The sequence below is a fragment of the Nycticebus coucang genome, chromosome 16 (genome assembly GCF_027406575.1).
Source record: "Nycticebus coucang isolate mNycCou1 chromosome 16, mNycCou1.pri, whole genome shotgun sequence".
Lineage (NCBI taxonomy): Eukaryota > Metazoa > Chordata > Mammalia > Primates > Lorisidae > Nycticebus > Nycticebus coucang.
The window spans coordinates 49023547-49046388 of record NC_069795.1 but is presented as its reverse complement, the minus strand read 5'-3'; the positions used below and the strand labels follow the sequence as shown (position 1 = coordinate 49046388).

Genomic DNA, 22842 nt, shown 5'->3' with positions numbered 1-22842 from the left:
AGGCCTATAAAAAAGACTAGACATGCGCGGCGCCTGTGGCTCAGTGAGTAGGGCACCGGCCCCATATGCCGAGGGTGGTGGGTTCAAACCCAGCCCCGGCCAAACTGCAACCAAAAAATAGCCGGGCGTCGTGGCGGGCGCCTGTAGTCCCAGCTACTCGGGAGGCTGAGGCAAGAGAATCGCGTAAGCCCAAGAGCTAGAGGTTGCTGTGAGTCATGTGACATCATAGCCCTCTACCTAGGGCGGTAAAGTGAGACTGTCTACAAAAAAAAAAAAAAGACATGAGAAAGCCACACTATGTTTTTTTTTGTTTGTTTTTTGCCTTAAGAGTTATTCTTAGAAAAGAGAATATACCTAGATTTCTTGTTTTATTTGGTATATATAGAATGTTAGAGGAGTGAGATACATCAGAAAGCATGCAGTATAGCGCCTTTCATTTCACAGGTGAGGAAATGGAACCCATGGAAGTAGGATAACTTTTTTGAGCTTTCAGTTTGGTCACATAGTATATAAAATAGCTAGTTTAGGGTGGCGCCTGTGGCTCAGTGGGTAGGGCGCCGGCCCCATATACCGAGGGTGACGGGTTCTAACCCGGCCCCGGCCAAACTGCAGCCAAAAAATAGCCGGGCGTTGTGGCGGGTGCCTGTAGTCCCAGCTACTCGGGAGGCTGAGGCAAGAGAATCACTGAAGCCCAGGAGTTGGAGGTTGCTGTGAGCTGTGTGAGGCCACGGCACTCTACCAAGGGCCATAAAGTGAGACTCTGTCTCTACAAAAAAAATAAAAAAAAAAAAAAAATAGCTAGTTTAGGGCTGGGCACGGTGGCTCACACCTGTAATCCTAGCACTTTGGGAGGCCCAGCGAGCAGGATTACTTAAGCTCAGGAGTTCAAGACCAGCTTGAGCAAGAGTGAGACCCTATCTCTACAAAAAAATAGGAAAATTAGCCAGGTGTTGTAGTGCGCACTTGTAGTCCCAGCTACCAGGAGCCTGAGGCAGGAGTATCACTTGAACCCATGAGTTTGAGGTTGCAGTAAGCTGTGATGATGCTGTTGCACTTCATCCAGGCAACAGAGCAATAACCACCACTGCCAAAAAAAGAAGCCAGTTTATTAAATGAAACAGTCCCTACAGGCCATGAATGTATTTTAGCTTTCTGTAATTACATTGTGCCCATTTGATGCTACTGACCATCTTTACAACAATTTCTAATTTACTCTTGTGTTTGCCATCATTTCTAGATGTCACTGCTGTGTGTATATTAGAAGGTTTCCAAAATCAACAAAGCATGCTATTAGCTGATAAAGTTCTTAAACTTCTTGGAAAAGAGAAAGCCAAAGAAAAATACAAGGTAAATGATTCTGAGTTGGGTAATAGAGGGGTAGTACTTTGTATATTGTGAAGGGCCATTTCTAGTTTATGCTGCTTAAACTTGGACATAGTAGTAATGGTAACAGCTGAAATTAGAAGTGGGCTATGTATTTTTTTCTTTAATCTTGGGCCTTTATGACTTATCCTTTTTAAATAAGATTATAAGCTCTGTTCAGTACTGTATCTGAAGAATATTAGGAGTTGCCACACTGTGGCCCACAGGCCAAATTGAGTCTGCTATATGTTTTTATAAATAATGTTCAGTCACTCACATTGTTTCTGGTTGCTTTGAGCTTTAGCATTAGAGTTGAGTGATTGTAACAGAGACTGTGTAGGCTGCAAAGCCTAAAATATTTACCTAAATATTTAAAATATTTACCAGAAAAATATTTGCCAATTCCTATTCTGTCTCATTAAAGTTTTTAAAGGTGTGCCATGTAAATAGGCCTTAATTTTAGGTTTTAAGCTGGTAGTAATTGATAGTTTAATTCAACAAACATTTAATAAACAAAGTTCCATACTGGGCATTTTGGAGGAGTGACACAAATACATGGTTTTTGCCTATATGGAATTACAATTTAGTGGCAGAGAATGTTACAAAGTATATAAAAGGCGTGGTAGGGTTAAGTGTTCCCGGAGATAGATAAGTAGAGTGGCATAAGAGTACCACAGGCATCATTAAACATTACTGAAGATTGACTGCTAAATTTCAATAATGTTGAAGCAACTTTTCTTGTTTATCTTAATTTTCTCTGAAATTGATTTTAATAATCTGTGCATATTTTTGATTTTACATTTGTGAAAGTAGCTGAGTTAAACAGTTACAACAGTTTTCTGCAGGACTTTAATGTGCTAAGGTGTGTTGTGAATCTCCAAGACTGATGTTGCTGCAGTTGGTTCTTCATCTCTTTAAACTGTGGCTTTTTTGTGTGTGTGTCCGTTGAGTGTCTCATAAGATTGGTGTTCCTCAAAAATAGTTTGTGAAAGATCACATCAGAATCTGGAAGGAACCTAATTTTCCTGTACACATTGTTGAGTAATTAGACTGGTTGGATTGAAAGGTGGTAAGAAAATATAAATAACCTATATTGGCTTATGTCACAACTCACTTTCCACGTATATTTTCTAATCTGTATGCCACTTTGTAAATCACGAAATAGTGTGCTTTTCATATTATTGTTTTGCTTTTTATAACCACCCTATAAAATAAATAGGGCAAAATATTTCTGTTGTCATTGTGGAGATGAGAGAAGCGAGAGGAGAGGTTTGCTGATGTGAGTGATGCCCCAGAGCTGGAAAGTGGCAGAACTAGCATGTTTATGTTCTATTCTTAATTATTGGACTTAAACCTATTTGTTATGATAAACAAAGAAGAAATAACATAGCCTCTTCATTTAAGGAGAAACAAAATACTCCTATAATTATGAAATCGGGTTGCCATACCAAATAAATAATCAAAGCAGGACATGTGATTTCAGTATGACATTTGATGGCACTGTAATGAACATGTTCAGAGGAAAGTCCGCGATAAATGGAATTAACATTTTCTTACACAGGTCCTGTGTAAGACGTGGTCTTATATCATTAGAGATGGGAAAAGCTCTCATTTAAAAACTGCTTTGGCCGGTGTGGTGGATCACGCCTGTAAGCCCAGCACTCTGGGAGGCCGAGGTGGGTGGATCGCCTGAGTTCACAGGTTCAAGACCAGTCTGAGCCAGAGCAAGACTTAGTCTCTAAAAATAGCTGGGTGTTGTGGCCGGCACTTGTGGTTCCAGCTACTTGGGAGGCTGAGGCAAGAGAATCGCTTGAGCCCAAGAGTTCGAGGTTGCTGTGAGCTATGACAACATCGTACTCTACCTAGGCTGACAAAGTGAGACTCTGTCTCAAGAAAACAAACAAACAGAAAAATTTGCATTGAACAGCTGGAACCAGCAACTTTATCATTTCTGCTGTCTTTTGTCTTGTGGACTGGAACTTAATGTTCTTTAGTTATTTGAAAATGAGATTCCAGTTTTTATAACAGTCATTCTTGGTATTCTACCATGTACCCTGCTTCTTTGATTAGCATTTTCTCATTTTGTCATATTTAAATGTGATTAAATTTTAGAATCGTGAACCTCTGATGCCATCTCCACAGTTTATCAAATCTTACTTCAGTTCTTTCACCGATGATATCATTTCTCAGCCCATGCTTAAAGGAGAGAAGTCTGATGAAGATAAAGACAAGGAAGGAGAGGCTTTAGAAGTAAAAGAGAAGTAAGTATGTCAGGCATGGTGTCTGCTTAATGGTTTTTTGCTGCCATGAACTTGGCAGAGCCCACATGGATTCTGAGTCATCTCAAAAAAATAGCTCTCTATGTACAGATACAGATATACATAGACAAATTATGACATTATTGTCAATTATAATAAACATACTTATCTTTTAGCATGTATCTATTTTCTGGTGATTCAGGTTTTACTACCAGAAGTCTCCCTTACTTGTACAATCCTTTGTAATTCTCTAGAAGACTCTCCTTGAGTTAAATGGTTGACTGTATTTGAACAGAGGCACAACTTGAACTTTGTTATGTACCTCAACATACAAATGTTTTAGTGCAGGAAAGTTTTTAATTATAAATTGTGAGATGCTTAGGAATACCCAAAAATTAAATTTCTTCAAGGTTTTTTCCTGCTTGCCTAGGAAAATGGTATTCTTTGGGCTTCTTGTGTTTTGATAGAGAGCTGAAACCACAGTACAAGATACTATGTTTACAGCTGGACATCTAATGATGTAATGTCATATATAAGCCACTTAGCCTGCTTATCCAGCAATACGTCTGTTTGCTGTTAAGACTAGCTCTCTTCTCTAAGAAAAGGTATAGCATTATTGCCAACATATTTTTTTTTTAATGAGGAAGAAAAGGAAATTTTGTCCTAGTAGCAAAACATAACTGGGTTTTGAATCTGTAGCATTTTGGAAGGTTTGCGGGAACAGATTGCTTTTGATCTTTATCTCCCAATTTTTCTACCATTGTTGGCCACCTTTTAAAAGAAGGTATTGTGCATAAACTGTACCAAGTTGTATAAATTTTAATTGATATATTCTCTTTCCGAAAATTATAGTTGGGAAGTAAATGTTCAAGATATCATATAATAGCTTTTATGACAGTGGTTTAAATAATTCCTGTGCTGGCTAGGAAATAGTCCTTGTCACAGAAAAACTGCAGCGAACTTAATACCATTATTCTAAAAGCTGTGTTAAGAAATAGCAGGATACAGCTAGCACTCCTCAGAACACTAACTGGAATTGGACCCGAGTTTTTAAATTCTATTTTGCTCTAAGCCTCAGCTTCATCATGTTTTTTTAAATTTCAGATTAACGTGAGGGTACGTATGATAGGTTACACTGGTTGCATTTGTAAGGTAAAGTCTGAGTTGTAGTTGTGACCTTCACCCAGGAAGTGTGTGATTTACCTATACATTGTACCCCTTAGGTGGGAACTTGCCAAGCCCTTACCATTTCCCCCAGCTTCATCATCTTTTAAATGGAGCTAATAATACCTCACAAAGAGTTATTGTGAGCTTTACAAATCATATTTACATTCCCAATAAGTGGGAACTTACTACTTTTGATCTGATTTAATGATTATTTGTATTTTCTTAACCTAGTGTCCTAAGGAATAAAACCAGAGTATAGGGAACATTAGAAAGTAATTATGGGAAAGGTTACTGCAGAGTTTATAAGATTTTGACTGACATAACTTTTAAGTCACTTGCCTATTTTTTCTATACAGAATATAACAACTGAAATGAGAAAATCTACTTTATAATGCATTATATTTGAAAGATACTTCAAATGTCATCTAGTATGAACTTCTTTTCAGCTCAAAAAAATCCCTTCTACATAGTACACGCATCCTAGTAAAGTCATGTTCTAGAAGAATATGAATTGATACTCTGCTCATTGCATCAAAAAATAGAGACGGGTTAAAAAAATATGAGGGTATTTTTCAAAGTGCTATTTGATGGAAGGGTCTTCCTTTAAATTTTCCTTTTTGATAAGTCCACTTATTCTAATTCCGTTCTTTAAGATGAAATAGTAAATTTAAGATGAGAGTCCTTCAGATAGTGTCTCAGTCCACTCCATTCTCTATAGGACAGCGGAGCGATCTTTACCAAGCACAGCCCTGATCACACTTCTTCCCTTGGCTTCCATAACTCTAAACTCATTTGACTATTTCCTGTTTTTCTGTTCCTTCTGTTAGTCATGAAATAGCTGTTGAATGCCATCAATGTGTCACAGACAGTTAGGTGAATAAGATGGAATCCTTAACTATATTGCAGATCAGTCTGTGTCTTTCTTTAGCTCATCTCAACACTATCTAAATGTCCAAGCCAAGGCATTGGCCCCAAGTTTCTGTCATTGACTCTGCTGTTCTTTTAAAAACTTTATCCAAGGCATCAAGAAAATCCCAATCTGCATCAAATGTCCTGATCTCTTTAACCTTTACCCCCAACTCCAGTTCCTCCCTGGCTGATTCCTTTGTTAAGGGGGACTAGACAATTACTTAACTTGGGTGTGCTAAATGTGTCAAGTTTTAGAATTTGATCCTTTCCTAGTAAATAAATTCCTTTGTTTTTATTTTCAGTTCTGGATATTTAAAAGCCAAACAGTATATGGAAGAAGAAAACTATGATAAAATCATAAGTGAATGCTCAAAAGAAATAGATGCTCAGGGCAAATACATGGCAGAAGCATTATTACTACGAGCCACCTTCTACCTGCTTATTGGCAATGCCAATGCGGCCAAACCAGATTTAGATAAGGTCATCAGTTTGAAAGAAGCTAATGTGAAGGTACATTTTAAAATGTGTATGAGTATGTGAAAAAATTAGAAAAAGAAGTGATGCTTTTAGGTATGTTTTGCCAAAATTTTTAGCATTTCAACTGCTGTTCTCCAAAAGGCTTTTGGGGGTTGGGAAGGAAGTACACGTAATGATGATTTAGTTGGTACACGAATCTGAAACACAAATACCAATGATGTTTATGTTTAGCTGGGAAAGGAAGTGTTTTGTCATAGCATCTGGTAGTTTCAGCTTCCCCTTGTAGTTACCACCTACCATATTGGATTACATATGGGCTTTGATAAAGCTAATCTGATAGATGCACCAGAATATAAAATATTTAATAAAAATTAACACATACAATAATATGTTATGTAAAAAAATAACAGGTTATAAAAATATGGTTTATGAATACAGTAGAACCTTTGTAAGTTGACCCACGGAGCATAACAAACTGGTCAACATACAGAAACAGTCAACATAAGGAATTAGGCCACCGTATTGATATGTACATGTGGTGCAAATCCAGTCTATGAAAATTAGGTCAAGTATGAAGGTGTTACTGTATGCCAAAGGTTTTGGAATTTCATGGTTGGAACAGCTTTTTGTTTTCCAAGTGTTCTTAATTTGTATGTAATAATTTTCATAATTAGATGTTAGAGGCATCTAATAAATTATGAGAACCTTCTACTCATTTTAATAAGCTAGAACTTAGTCACCAATTAACTGTATTCCTTATTAGTGTATTAATATCTCTGTGGCCTACTACATTAAATTATATGAATTCTGTAGCCTGTTTCACCTCAAAATGAATCATTTCTATATTTGAGGGAATATAAAAATTGTTTTTAAGGCCTAAGTATTTGTTGAAATTTCCTTTCAAAATGAGATTTTCGAAGTGAAAATACCTTTGTAGTACTGTGTTTAATGTTATTTTCTACTGATTTTCATGATGATTGTAACCATTGCATTCTGCTATTACATGTTTTTGTTGTAATTATGGAGGGTGTTAATTTGTTTCATATATGTAATATTGCTTTGAACAGAATTTTAAAGAAGAAATCTATTTGTTTTCATGATTATGACTTAGAATGGCAAGTAGTAAAGATGTCAAATATAAGCCATGTACATAAATTAACTCAGAATGGGTCAGAAACCTAAATGTAAGTGCTGAAACAATAAAACTCTTAGAAGAGGGGTGGCGCCAGTGGCTCAAAGGAGCAGGGCCCCTGCCCCATATTCCGGAGATGGTGGGTTCAAACCTGGCCCCGGCCAAAAACTGCAAATAGATTAATAAAATAAAAATGTTAAAAAAAAAAAAAACTCACAGTGCCCCATGCCAGAGCAAACTGTGGCCCCGAATCATTGCCTGGCCTCTGTGTCCATAGGCTGCTGGCACTGAAGTGGGTTGCACAGAGGAAATAAAAAAAAAAAAAGAAAAACCTCTTAGAACAGAGTGGTAAATAAATGTTCATTACTTTGGGTAAGCAATAGTTTCTCAGATATGATACCAAAAGTACAAACAATGCCCCAGAAAAGATAAATTAGACTTTATCAAAATTAAAAACTTTTGTTCTTGAAAAGACTCCATAAAGAAAGAGAAAACGCAATCTGTAATATAGTAAGAACCCTATTTCTATAAAAAAAAATTAAAAGAAAAAAATCGACTTGACATGGTGGCCTTGCCTGTAGTCCCAGCTACTCAGGAGGCTGAGGTGGCAGAATCTCTTGAGCCTGGGAATTGGAGGCTATAGAGAGCTGTGATTGTGCCACTGTACTCCAGCCTGGGCAACAGAGTGAGACTGTATCTTGACCAAAAAAAGAGACACAACATACAAAGTAATTTGTGATTAAAAATTGTGAATAAAAATTAAAATTTGTGAATAAAAAATTCACAATCATTTATTTGATAAGAGGAATTGTATCTAGAATAAAGAACTCTTGGAACTCCACAATAAAAAGACAAACTATTTAAAAATGGGCAAAGGATCTGAACATAGGACATATACAGATGACTTATAATAACATGAAAAGGTACTCAGTATCATTAGCCATTAGGTAAATGCAAATCAAAACCATAGTGAGTTATTATACCCACTAGGATGGCTATAAATCAAAAAGATAAGACAGTAAGGCTAAAATCAAACATGTGGACACTAAATAAGTGTTTTTTCAGGATGTGGAGAAATTGAAACCCTCATAAAATGATAAAGCCCCTTTCAAAATTAGTTTGGCAGTTCCTTAAAATGTTAAATGTAGAGTTACCATATGATCCAGCAATACTTGCACGTATCTACACAAGAGAATTGAGTACATTTGGTAACACACAGACTTGTACATGAATGTTCATAGCAGCATTATTTATGATAGCCAAAAAGTGGAAGCAAACAAAGTGCTCATCAACTTTGGGTAAATTGAATGGGTAAATTAAATGTGATATATATGCAATGGAATATTATTCAGCCATAAAAATGTATGAAATACTTATTCATGCTATGAAATAGATGAACCTTGAAAAACATTATAGTAAGCGAAAGAAGCCGGACACGAAAGGTCATATAAGCTATGACTCCATTTATATGAAACATCTAGAATATCCACAGAAATAGAAAGTAGATTGGTGGTTTCTAGGAGCTGGACAGGGAGGAGGAAGAGGTGGGAATGGGGGTGGCGGTTTGTATGTATGGGGTTTCTCTTGGGGGTTATGAAACTGTTCTGCAATTAGATAGAGGTGATCAATGCACAAATTAAAGTGAATATACTAAAAATGGCTAACATGCATACTTTACAAGGGCAATCTTTATGGTATGTGGATTATATTAGGAAGCAATTATTTTAAAAAACTGAATTATAAAACACTGAAAAAAAAATGAACTTTTTCTCATTTTTGGTCTATAGCTTCGAGCAAATGCCCTCATCAAAAGAGGCAGCATGTACATGCAGCAGCAGCAGCCTTTGCTGTCCACTCAGGATTTTAACATGGCTGCTGACATCGATCCTCAGAATGCAGATGTTTATCACCATCGAGGACAGGTAAATCTGTTTCCTTACCTAGCGTTCTGGGCTTCAGACAGAGCCACTTGATATCACTTTTGAGAGTTCTTACATCCTTTCTGATAGTTGTGAGCATAGTATCACTGGTTTACGTTTGGATTGGCCTTCATTTAGTTCTGTCTTGAACATTTGTCTTTATAGTTTGTGTATTCACTTAGGAAGAAAGAAAAAGGAAGGCAAACAATCTTGGCTTGCCAATTCTAGTTTGTTTTTCTTGAGTTCATAGATTTTCAATGAGTAAAACATTAACAACATTTAGTAAGTATTTCGAGTTAATGCCAGAATCAACAGGATGATTTCTGTGGCCTTCTTGCTATAAAGAAATAGCTTGACCTGCTCAAATAGTACAAAAATATCTCTTGGAATTTTTAACAGGCATATTAGTTTCTTAGTAAAAATATATAGTGAAGAACACAGTTCTCAATTACAGCCTCACGGGAAAACATGGCTTTATAATCCGCTTACCATGGCTTAGAATGTATTATGGTAAAAAGTATGGGCTATCCATTATAGTAACAGAAAAACTATGTTTTTTCTGATGCAGAATTTTAACTAAGATGGTAACATACCCTAAGAAATGCATTTTTTAGGGCCAGGGACAGTGGCTCATACTTGTAATCCTAGCACTCTGAGAGGCAAAGTTGGAGGATTACCTGAGCTCAGGAATTTGAGACCAGACTGAGCAAGAGCAAGACCTCATCTCTGTTTAAAAGAAAAGAAAAAAATAAATAAATTTTTAAGCATTTAATTGCACAAATATCATAGAGTTTACTTACATAATTGTAGGTGGTATAGCTTATACACACCTAAACTATATGGTATAGCCCATTGCTCCCAGGCTACAAACCTATATAGCATGTTACTGGACTGAACACTATGGCATTTGTAACACAGTGGTTAAGTATTTGTGTATATGAACATATTGAAACATAAGAAAAACACCATAAGAGCACTGCATATATGCGATCAATGTTGATTGAAACGTCCTTATGCAGCACATGACTATTTGTTTCTGAACTGTGTTAAGAAGTGCTGCAGTACCTCTTAAAATTCTTGACATTTTGATCCTTTCTGGCAGTGTCTTAAGATTAATTTGAAAGGTAATTATCTAGTATCTAACCTGCTTTGAAATTAGAATGCACAGAAATGTTTAGTTTTCTGGAAGAAAGGATCTCTTGCCTACCCCGTTTCCCCGAAAATAAGACAGTGTCTTATTTTAAGGTGTGCTCCCAAAGATGCATTAGGTCTTATTTTCAGGGGATGTCTTATCTTTCCTGTAAGTAGGTCTTATTTTCTGAGGATGTCTTATTTTTGGGGAAACAGGGTAGTAGTGATCAAAATTGCAGTACAGAAATGGTGGGCTTGTAATCTTTTTTTTTTTTTTGAGACAGAGCCTCAGCAGTCACCCTGGGTAGAATGCTGTGGCATCACAGCTCACAGCAACCTCCACCTCCTGGGCCCAAACGATTCTCCTGCCTCCGCCTCCCAAGTAGCTGGGACTATAGGCCACAATGCCCAGCTATTTTTTTTTTGGTTGCAGCCGTCATTGTTGTTTGGCAGGCCCGGGCTGGATTTGAACCCGCCAGCTCACGGGTATGTGGCTGGTGCCTTAGCCGCTTGAGCCACAGACGCTGAGCCTTATAGTCCTTTTTTAAAAAAATTGGAGACTAATTTAAGTTTTAGAATCTTTCCTTTAAAATTACAGACTTTGTAGTTCACTATTTCTACAAAGTAATTCTATATTGAATACTACATGCTAACATTATGCTGAGTGTGATATAATAGAGAACAGATACAGTACATATTTATCTGGTACCTATTATTATTGTATTTATTTATGTATTTTTTTCTTAGTTGAAAATACTGCTTGATCAAGTTGAAGAAGCAGTGGCAGATTTTGATGAATGTATTAGGTTAAGACCCGAGTCTGCTCTGGCACAAGCTCAGAAATGTTTTGCATTGGTAGGTACTGCTTTCGTTTGTATTTTCCTAGACATCACTCTCATTTCCCAGTGTCAACAAAGATGAGTATCTCATTGTCCACAAAGATATATATTTTTCTCCACAACGGATGACTGGGGGGGGGGGTTGTTTGTAAGCTTATATGCTGATTGATATAGCTCCTGTTTTTCTCTGTATGTTTGTTTGATTTTATCTTGATAGATGTTTGTCCCTGAGTTCATGCTCCTCTAAACAGAGCTGGTCTCCTTGTTTCTCTACCATAGTATAAAGAGCAAAAACATTTTGAGGAAATATTCTGCCATCATGACACCATCTAACTGCTTTCTGGAGCTATTTCTTAATATTAAAAAAACACAAAGCTTAAGTTAAAAAAGAGAAGTCCATTTCTGGTTAAAGTGAGGTACTTCTAATTAGCCCTAGAGCTGGAGTCCTAAAAGAATTTTCCTTTTAAAGAAAGAAATTAGATCACTGACATAACCACATCTACATTATAGTTGAAAAAAGTGATAAAAATTGTATTAAATTTAAAATTCCCCCACTTATATGCAACTTCTTAGAGGGTAGTTTACGCTTTTCTAGAGTATTGAACATCTTGAAATTATGTAGTGGTCATGAAGTCCTAGTTGTATCTACCCTTTGGATTGCTGCTGAGGAGATACTTCCTTGGAATCATTTCGGATGCAGCAATTTATGTTAACAAATCTGCTTTTCTGGAAATATTCTTGTGATTTTGTGTGTTTTTAATACTATGTTAGCAGGCCCATTTTTTTTTTTTAATAGTATCGCCAGGCATATACAGGGAACAATTCTTCACAAATCCAATCAGCTATGAAAGGTTTTGAAGAGGTCATAAAGAAGTTTCCAAGGTGCGCTGAAGGTTATGCACTGTATGCCCAGGTAAGTGTGATTTTTCAGGTTTTTTTTTTTTTTAAAGAATAAATATGTTTATATATTGAATCTCAGTAAGAAATCAGAAAATAGTGCTACCCTGGTTGCAGCTTCTGTGGAAACAGGTGGCTTAGTTCCTGCTTTAGATTTTCATGGCCCCAAGGATGGTTCTAAATCACTTCAACAGAGGCTCCTTTATTACATAATTTGTAACCCTGCCTCTAAACTTGTAATGTGGTAAAGCTTAAGGTGAGAATTTCCCTCATGTTTTCATTTGGATTCGTTTTACAAAAAGTAATTACCCTGGAGAAATTCACTATATGCAATTTGGTGAGGAGGATGTCACTGTCCTTTTAAATCAGTGGTTCTCAACTTCCTAATGCCACGGCCACAGGTTGAGAACCACTGTATTAAATGATTAGGTAGGCTAAGACAGCTTATTTTATTTCCCTTTGCTTTATCTACAATTCTGGAAGCTTTTTTGGTTTGGGAATGAAGCTATGGAAATAGCATTTAAATTTGAATTATTTTAACTTTTTGATTCTAGTCTAAAATTCTTGAAAACTTAGGAATTTTTAATCATCCATTATATGAAAATAATTACAGCCACAGGTATACTTCTTCCTTTTATAGAAATGATCTCTGAATGACTATGTTTTCTCTTAGCCTTTAAGTTGAAAGTTACTTTTGGTATCTACATAAAACAGGGATGTCTATACTTAGATATTTTTTCTGTTTTATCTTTTTATTGCAAAAGAAATGTTGGGTTATTTTCCCCCACAAAAATCACAGAAATAGAAATCACTTAAAAAATTACCATTCCTCTCTAAACCATTCATAAGGTTGCTTATTTTGTTTTTGATACCATCATGCTATCTTTAGATTATAAATAATTTCACAAGGATTTTGAGGGTTTATTGAGGATGGAACCATGAGAATAATGATTTGTGTTGGATCTGTTTTTTAAAGGTAAGTCTTTGAATATCACAACATCATTTGGGATTGAAATTCTGGTATATGAAGCATAACCCAGGAGTTCACTATCCTCAGTTTGAAGTAATTTTATCTATTCAGTCTTTGTTCTTTATAATTCTTAGACAGGCTGTTGTTAATAAAAAATGAGACATTGGTTGCTTCTGTACACTCTAATTAATTATAAAAGCATGCACTATATGAGATTTTATAGAATGTATAAAAGTTAAAACAAATGCACATTTTAATCATATGACGTTTGTATTGAATAAGTACACTTGAGTTTGTGCTTAATAATTAATAAAAAAACAGAAAGTGACAGTACCATCGTCATCATTGCAATGGAATGATGGAAGGTTTTTTGGGGTACAGATTTGTGTAAGCAGCTAAATTCCCTGTTAAAGAAAACAGTACTGGGGGAGGAGGGGTCAAGGGATAGGGTTCACCTTTTGGGGGCAGGACACAAATATAAGAGGGTCTTTATCTAACAAAAGCAATCAGTGCAACCTGCTTCTGAGTACCCTCAATGAATCCCCAACAATTAAAAAAAAAAAAAGAGAGAACAGTATTAGGAATAATTCTTCTGCAGAGCTTTCTTAATTGCACATATCCCTACTGCCTACAAGATAGGTTTGGTTTATATGAGATGTCTTCTCTTCAGCATTAGCATTATTACAGTCTATTTACGCTGAAATTTCTGTTCTTTTGTCCCTCTTTCATATACATAAGAGTACATAAATAGAGTAGTGTAACTTTTTTCTTGTAAGTCTCACAGCTTGGGGATAGATACTGGCCAGCTTCTAAGAATTACCGTTTGAGCATGATCTAGTATCCACAGAACTATGCTTTCCATTTTAGCCATGGGGATTTGCCTTAAAATAGATGACTGTGGATGCTTGTTTTTTGAATCAGTAATTTTTAAGGAATGACTCTGCTAACAGTTAACACATACCCTTAACCTTCCAAATGGGTATTGCTTTTAGAGTAATTCCCTTAGGATGTATTATGATAAGTCATTGAGTGACATGAGTGTACCTGTGAGAATGTTATGTTGGAACTTTCACTGACAGTGAGATTTTTCTATATTCTACAGTTTGCTAGCTTATCTGCCATTGTATATAATTAACCACTTGCCATAAAGAGAAGTTAAACTTGCATATTTATAGTAATGCCACCTTATAGTCCCAGTAATTAAGTTGTAAAATTTAAATTTGTTTGTATCTCCCAAACATGATAATTAGGTAATGAATAAATGAATTGAAATTTAATAATTAATAAGCAATATACTTTTAACTGTGTAGGTTGACAGTGACCTTAATATAACTGAAGTATCTCCTCACATAGGCATTGACAGATCAACAACAGTTTGGGAAGGCTGATGAAATGTATGATAAATGTATTGATTTGGAACCAGATAATGCCACAACATATGTTCATAAAGGGTATGTATTTTTGTGGTTCTGTTTGCTCCAATAAGACACTAAATTTCTTATATACTAATAAAATAGATTTCTTTTGACCACTGAGGAAGGAAACTGTGGTAAAGAAGTTAATTGACAAAAATGTCTTAATACTTGCAGATGCTGTTTCTTCATTTTTATATAAAAATTGGTAATTGTACTATTTTCACTTTAAGTGTTTTAATTTCAGTTCTGAACATCCTGTTAAATATTGCTTATATCTAAATAGAAAACATACATAAATTTTTCCCGTCCTTATGTACTTAAACTATGATAAGAAATTTCACTTAATTTATATAAAGTAAAAAATAAGAAGACAATTAAGAGCAATATTGTTGAGGAAAAAAGAACAATTTAATGCTGATTATATACTGCTTTACTTTTTGTTTGTCCTTGAAATTTAAATTATTAATTCACTGAGCAGAAATTGAGTTATACACTTAAACATTCCTGTTAACTTGGCCATGGTCACATCTAACTATCATTTTGCATTTGCAGTTTACTTCAACTTCAGTGGAAGCAAGATCTGGATAAAGGTTTGGAACTTATTAGCAAGGCTATTGAAATTGACAATAAATGTGATTTTGCATATGAAACCATGGGAACTATTGAAGTACAAAGGTAACTTCTAGAGTCTGTTCTTAGGAAATATATGGAACTCTGCAGATATTTATCTTTTCCTCTTTGCATACATGTTATTGTCAGTATCTATTTTTAAAGTTTATTATGTCTCTTGATGCAAGCTTCACTTGAAACGTTGACCTTGTTTCATTATTTTTCCAAAGTAAAGCAAACAGTACTAGAAAAATATACCTATAATATTCTTAGGCAGTGACACAAGGATTGGTAGCTAGGTTGCCAAAAGATCTAGATCCAGCTACAAGTGGCCACCCAAATAACTGAGCAAGTTGCAGCAGCATCTTTGAACACCTGAGTTTTCTTTCAAATTAGGACTGGAAAAGAAGAATTTTTGCAATTCTGACTTTGCATAATTTCTTGTTTGTGTAAATGTTTATCTAGAGTTCCACTCAAGATCTATCATTAATGGGTGACAACTGTTTATGCATGGGATTTATTATAGTATACCATCTTAGTATTGGTGGTGCTGTCCATTTGAGTACCTACTCTGGGCCAGGTACTGAACTGAACTTTAAGTGTTTCTACATACTATCCCAATTGATCTTTACCCCTATTTTTTTTTTTTTTACCCCTATCTTTATAAAGGTGGAGATTATATGATTCCCAGCTTAATTTATGTCCAGACTTGTTGGGTTAATAAGGTTGCACAGTGAGCCAGTAGAGAAGACAGAATTTGAGCCCTTATTTCACTGATGCCAAAATGACTGATTTTGCCACTATGACTTGTGAGGAGCCAGCAGAGGTTTTCTTCCTTTTCTGTCATTCAGCCCCTTCTGTGGTCCTCTCCCTGCTCTAGAGTAGACAGAATATATAAAGGCTGATGAACAAGTTTGTGGCTCTTTCGAACCATTCTATACTGACAATTGCATGTAAATATTATTTCTTAATTCTTATTGGTTGATATGAATAAGATATTCTCATACTAGACTAGGATGGGGTGGAAGTTCTTGACCTTTTCTGAGTAATGCTGTGGATTCTTCTTAGAATAACACACAGATAAAAACACTTCACTTCTGGGCGGCGCCTGTGGCTCAGTGAGCAGGGCGCCGGCCCCATATACCGAGGGTGGTGGGTTCAAACACAGCCCCGGCCAAACTGCAACAAAAAAAGTAGCCGGGCATTGTGGCGGGCGGCTGTAGTCCCAGCTACTTGGGAGGCTGAGGCAAGAGAATCGCTTAAGCCCAGGAGTTGGAGGTTGCTGTGAGCTGTGTGATGCTACGGCACTCTACCGAGGGCAATAAAGTAAAACTCTGTCTCTACAAAAAAAAAAAAAAAAAAAAAAACACTTCACTTCTAAGGCATCTGTGGATCCTGGGTAAAGGACCCTAAATTTAGGGGTTTGATGAATTCTGTTGTGTATTAATTATACTTTGAGGAAACCTTTCCAAATCTTGCCTTATAATTAAATAAATGAATGAGATGGAATGAATGAAATGGCAGATTCTGCGATTTAAAAGTCCTACTAGCTGTTGAGATAATATTTGAACATAAACACTTGATAAAATTTTTTTAAACTAAGTCTGTCATATAGCCGTATGGTGTAGGAGGTTAAATATAGATAACTGTTACTTCTCAGAGTCTAACTGGCATAAATATATTAAGGACTTAACAAATATTTGTTGTAGGATTACATACATATATGCATATATACATAGGTAACAGTTATGTAAAATATTTTATTGACTAAGCATATTCATTTACTTACTAAAGCAGGTGTAATTATCAGCCATTGTACTGTGTTTTGGGAATTAAGGTGTCCATCATGGAGCTTATAAGACTGTGGTGTAAACAAATGTGCACTCATTTGACTATGCATAGAACGTCAGTAGCTCTGTGGGAATACTGGAGGTAGGACAGCTAATTCCCTTGGGGAGAGAAGGGGAAAATATTTTTCATGAGGATATTTTATTTGAACTAGGCCTTAGAAAGGAGAGGATTTGAACAGTATTAAGCAGAGGCAATAAATAATCTGAGTATTATGTATACTCAGGTTTGAGTGCACAGTGAAGGAACTCAGACCTTGGTGCATGGAGTTGGGGTGTGGTGGTAAGAGATGAGGTGGAAAGAAAGTGAATTCATGCAGCTCTGTGAAGTGAGGCCCTTGAACACCATTAGTGTCCTCTGAGGCCTTGTCACTGCTTTCTAAAGAAGCTTTACGTTACAGTAGAAACACGGAGAATTTAGGAATCAGACAGAATTATGATTTGAAACAGAGCTTATCTATCAACAAAGACTAAGAGGTATGATGTAAGCACATAGCACTTGTAATAGTAGCAGACATTTGTTGAGTACTTTCAATGTGCTAAGCCTTCTGTTCATTATAAAAGATGCATTTTAATAGAATCGTCATTGAAACTTAGTGGCCAGACTTTATGTAGCATCACTTACAAACTTGTTTGGTTATAATGAAATTCTTGTTAAAATCTGAGACTTTTAAAAATTTGTTCTTTTAGAGGAAACATGGAGAAAGCCATTGACATGTTCAACAAAGCTATTAACCTGGCCAAATCGGAAATGGAGATGGCTCATCTGTATTCACTTTGTGATGCTGCCCATGCTCAGACAGAAGTTGCAAAGAAATATGGATTAAAACCACCAACATTATAAAACAGGAGGAAAGGAGACTGACCCTATTTTTAAAAGAAGTTTACCCTCTCTTCAGCTGAACCCTAAAGACACTGTCATGAACCATGTTGAATGGTGGAACTTAGCATTTCCATGCGCGGTGTTGTCATTGTTACATCTGTTTCATGTTAGGTGTTGTGGGTGTGGCTGTTGAAGGAAGTTTGCAGTCATGCAGCTTTTATTCCTTGTGCAACAAAAGCTTAGAACATATTAAAGGGATATTAAAATAAAGTTGCAAAGAGTACAAATGATAATTGGCCGTGCAAATAAAAACTTTGATTTGTTGATTTGTTTTTTTTTAATGGGGGGTGGGGGGTTGATTATGTTCTGGATGATTTTGTCTTCATATATGTATATATAATATGAATATTTTACAGCATGTTTGTTTTTAAATTAACATAGTAAGTGCTGTAAAATAGATGTCTTTTGTATTCAGTCTGTTTCAGTTGATTTTTTGAAGGAAACCGCTTAAATGGGGATTAAAGTAAAATTGAGAGAGCCTTTAAACCATTGTCAGCATGCACAATGTCTCTGATTCTGCAGAACCTTAGAAACTTAATGGTAACTGTTAATCCTCTTGGCCCTCTTCCACTCTCATGGATAATGGACATCATTCTTCAAGTCCACAACAGCTGATGTTCATCCAGTAAATTATGCTGAAGTAAAATATTCTGATTTATATACCTACTGGAAGACTAAGTATTGATGGGGGAGTAGACCCAGAAAAGAGGTAAGATGAAACAGAATTGTTTATAATTAATTGACTATTTTCTGTAAGAAGTACTGCTGTTTAATAGTGTACTTTTTAAAGAGAGCATAGGTTGCTTGTATGTATAACCCCCCCCCAAAAGCTGTGTTAATATGGGAGTATTTAATTAACTTAAATTTTCTAATGAAGAAAATGTGGCAAAAAATTCAAAAAGGGTATAAGTCTTAAAACCAGAGCATAGCATTTCCTGATACGACAAGTTTAGTGCTTCAACTATGGCTACGTGTGCTTAAGGAATTTTGAGCCAGTGATTTCCAGGATGATGATGACACGTAGAGTGCTTTTTAGTGCTGAACTAACCTTGATCTCTAAGGAATAATTGCTCATGTCTAGGTCTTCACTAGGGATACTGACAACAGGTTTTTGTTTGGTTTTGTTAATTTTATCTATATTCCACCTCTTTGCTTAGAAATAACTTTAAAACTTATTTCCAATTGTCGCTTTTATAGACCATCATTGTGCTTACATGCTGGATTTTTCTGGTGGGGAAAGGGTAGTATTATTAAGGGGTATTTTATTTTGAGATATTCAAAGAAGAGGAGAAGTTTAAGACTTAATATAATAAAAGAGGATACTCCTTTTTAAAAAAGTAAACTTTCAGTTACACTTTTCTGGAAATGAAATAAAATTATAGTTTACATTGTTGTAGGTAAAGGAATGCTTTATCCTGCTGAAACCAAAAAAAATTTTTTCTATAAATGCTCTTTTTTAGAATCTAAATGACTCTCTTTCAAAGTAAATATTTGGAAAATATCGAGGAAGCCTGTAATTAGGAGGAGCAGTTAACATAATTTGAGATACAGTAGAACCTCCATAATTGACCACCTCTTTAAGTTGACCTAATTTTCATATAGGATATGCATCACAGGTACGTATCAGTACAGCAGCCTTAGTTCCTTAGGTTGACCACCTCTGTATGTTTACCAGCTTGTTACAGTCCCTTGGGTGGTCAAATTACAGAGGTCCTGCTGTAATTTGGATGGTGGAAAGTTTGGATAGCCCCTTAATATAGAAATGTTCTACATCTCTGACTGTCCTTTGACTTAAAAAAAAGTTCTTATTTGCATGGCTGTACTCACATTAATATTGACCTATCTTCTACTCTTCTCCCTTCTTTCCCCTTGGGGTTGGATAGGAAAACACAAAGGAAACTGAAGCATGTGCCATTCAGTACTATCATTCCAAATTCTCACGGACTATTGCCTGTTGTGAAAATAATTGAAACTGCACTGAAAGCTGCATCTGTATCTTTTCTTTTGTAAATGACCTCACATGTAAATTCACCAAATAAACATTACATGCAAGCTTTTCTATCTATTCTTTAAATAGAAAGATAGGCAGTTTATTCATTTATTATGGTATTGGGTAAATTCATAGTCACTCTCTTGTGGGCTCAAACTAACTTTGAAAATAGGGACACTGGACATGTTAATATACAAAGCAAAATAAGTTCGTGTGAACGGTAAAATTGATCCCTAGTGGGATAAGGCCCCACAGAGAGCTAGTAGACCTAGCTGGCTTCATTCTTAATCTTATCCATACTCGCAGGGCAACCTGGGCCCTGTGGATAAGTTTATCTTCAAACTGGTTTCACCAGTAAGTTTGATCATGGTTCTCAACCACAGAAAGCATACCTGAAGTTATCTCTACCATACTTGATAATTGTCATCATGTAACTATTATTTGTTCATTTATAACACTATAATGTCTCAAATTTATTCATTTGCAACTAAGGCAGTACCCTAATCTGCTAGCTCTCAGCTCCAAATAGCTAGGTCCAAGTCAAGCAGTGCTTTTATGACTATACATTCTGACGTATTTGAGCATAGGTAGGTCATCTTCCCTGTGAGGGATTCACTTACACTAGCTAAATGTGTTGCCTTACCTAAACTCCAAGAGTAAGTCACAACTGGATCGCAGTCTTCAAAGCAATTGAAAACAAACCCAAAACTATCATTGTGTAGTTCATTAGAAGTCAGGGAGTACAGGGGGATTGCAGTTAATCGTATCTTTTTCATGGCCTTAGGTTACAGTGTTCTTCCCCTCCGAGTGGAGAATCCAAGATTCATTTTGATCAGATACCACTTTCTTACCACACACTGCCTATGAATGAAATGTGTACTAATTACAGGAGATACTTCATTTCTTTTTATATTTTTTGAGTGTACCTGAAGGCAGGATTACCTGATAAAACACTAAAAGGACATGAAGACAATTCATTTAATGAAATAAAAACACATCTGCCTTATCTGTCATAGGAATGCTGCATCAAGGTAAAGTTCCTCTGCCTCTATAGCATCAAGATAGCTAGGATGGCTTGTCCACTCTTTGAAACTATTCCAAGCAGCTCTTTGGGAGAAATTCTTAAGATTTTCTTAGGGGAATAAGAGGAAATCCAAGAGGGGAGGTCTCCTAGGATGCACAGATCTATGTCAACCAGATCTTCCTTTCATCCTTTCAGATACGGGCTTTACTGCAAGATTTTCTCTTTAGAAATGATTTCAACATTAAAATTACAACTTAGGTTATTAAGTATGAAATGTCAGATTTCCTTAAGGATTAATTTGACAGTGGCTATCTCTGACCTTTCACACTAATTGAGAGGTTTTATTTGTTTTTACTGGGAAAATACCTCCTTGTTCTTTCAAATGCATGTTTTAGCTCGATTATCTTTCAAAAAAATTTTAAAGCAATTTTTGTGAAACCATGGATAGGTCAGAAATTCATGTTATTTTCAAATATGAGTTCCAGTGCAGCACAGACAGCTCGAAATATCAACGAAGGGCTTGGGAAGGATATGGTTAATGAACACATAGTATGTTGATAATTTGAGAAGTTCCCATTTAATCTTGAAAATGAGCCATGTGGGTGACTTAAGACCAAGGTGGACAGTTAACGAGCTGAAGGCTGAAGTGGAAGCAAATCCATCTTAAACTATGTGCAAATTAGCAAGGTTTGATGTCACTATTCCAACAATATTGGAACATCTGAAACAAATCAAGGTAAAGGATTCATAGGTTCTGCATAAATTAAATGGCAGAAGAGAAATCTTAAGGCTTGCCTTTCTTCGTTGTTACAATATAAATGCAAACCATTTCTATAACTTATTACGTTATGACAAATGGATTCTTTTTGACAATGCAAGCATTTGGCACAATGGTTAAAGATTAAGTGCCCCAGTCAAAAAACAAACAGTCATCAAAAAAAGCTAATGGTGTTAGTTTGGTGGTCCAGCACTGGTACACGCTACAGCTTCATGTCAATCACTGCAGATTCTAGTGCAGTCAATTGGATAAAGTGATGAGGATGCTTGTGATTAAGCAGCCAAGATTTGTCAATAGAAACTAGCCAATCCTTTTGCAAGACAGTGCTTGACCACGTGTTGCACAAACAATGGTACTTAAACTCTAGAATCTGGACATGTAAACTATTTTCCACCATATTTACCAGACCTTGCTCCAAATGATTATTACTTCTTCTAGGCTTTTTGACCACTTCGCGCAAGGAAAAAATACCAGTTCTGAACAAGCTGTGGAAAAAACACCTTTCATGATTTCATTGCCACTGGCTCTCCAAGCTTAAACTGTTTTGATGGTTTAGGCACATACATTTGTTGCACTGATGATTGTTTGAGATACAATAAACTATGCTTTTGATTTGAAATTGGGTATTTCATATTAAGGACCTAAAAGCTAATGATTTGTGGGCTTGCAAGGATATGAACCAGTGGTTCCTCAAAGTTCTTAATATCCTTTAAAAGAAATCTGTGAAGCTGCTTTTTTGGCAATGGCCCAAACCTAGAAACATTTTAATTGTCCACCAGCAGGTAAATGGATAAACAGATTGTGGTATAGCCATACAATGAGTAGACTACTACTCAGTTATAAAAAAGGAGTGAATTACTGGTGCACACACGTAAGAATCTCCAAATAATTACATTGAAAGAAGATATAGTAGGAAAAAGCATACATGGCATGATGGCATGATTCCATTTTTATATAATCTACAAAACACAAACTAATCTGTAGTGATAAAGCTTATCAGTGAATGAGGATAGGACTAGCCAGAGAAATTATAAAAGCACAAGGAAACTTCCGGAAGGGTAAATATGTTTATTATCTTCATTACAATGGCTTGTGGCTATGTGTCAAATTTTAACAAACTATTGCTTAATTTTTTTAAAATGTCAATACAATTGTGTTAATTATAAATTTAAAAATTAATTTTAAAAGACATTATCCTTTTTACTTCTCTTCTTAGTCTACAATGTTGTTTTCCT

At 35.8% G+C, this 22842-nt stretch overlaps 1 protein-coding gene and 1 non-coding gene across 3 annotated transcripts in view; both read left to right on the top strand.

Moving 5' to 3' along the window:
- The window catches only part of TOMM70 (translocase of outer mitochondrial membrane 70), a 38707-nt gene extending 18844 nt beyond the window's left edge, over positions 1 to 19863 (top strand). Inside the window, exons 4-13 of one of the 2 annotated variants that reach the window (XR_008374869.1) lie at positions 1238 to 1347; positions 3475 to 3623; positions 5999 to 6206; positions 9093 to 9227; positions 11103 to 11210; positions 11991 to 12107; positions 14415 to 14512; positions 15029 to 15151; positions 17623 to 18524; positions 19276 to 19863. Coding sequence is in view for 1 of the 2 variants with exons in the window: in XM_053564483.1 (XP_053420458.1) it covers positions 1238 to 1347; positions 3475 to 3623; positions 5999 to 6206; positions 9093 to 9227; positions 11103 to 11210; positions 11991 to 12107; positions 14415 to 14512; positions 15029 to 15151; positions 17623 to 17776 (1202 nt within the window). In the remaining variant the exon portion in view is untranslated. Of the gene's footprint in view, positions 1 to 1237; positions 1348 to 3474; positions 3624 to 5998; positions 6207 to 9092; positions 9228 to 11102; positions 11211 to 11990; positions 12108 to 14414; positions 14513 to 15028; positions 15152 to 17622 lie in introns of both variants that reach the window. The other variant, XM_053564483.1, reaches the window with a different exon arrangement.
- Positions 7476 to 7612, top strand: LOC128568281 (small nucleolar RNA SNORA42/SNORA80 family). Its single transcript, XR_008375094.1, has one exon. It is a non-coding gene; the product is annotated as a small nucleolar RNA SNORA42/SNORA80 family (small nucleolar RNA).
- Positions 19864 to 22842: the final 2979 nt, after the last annotated feature.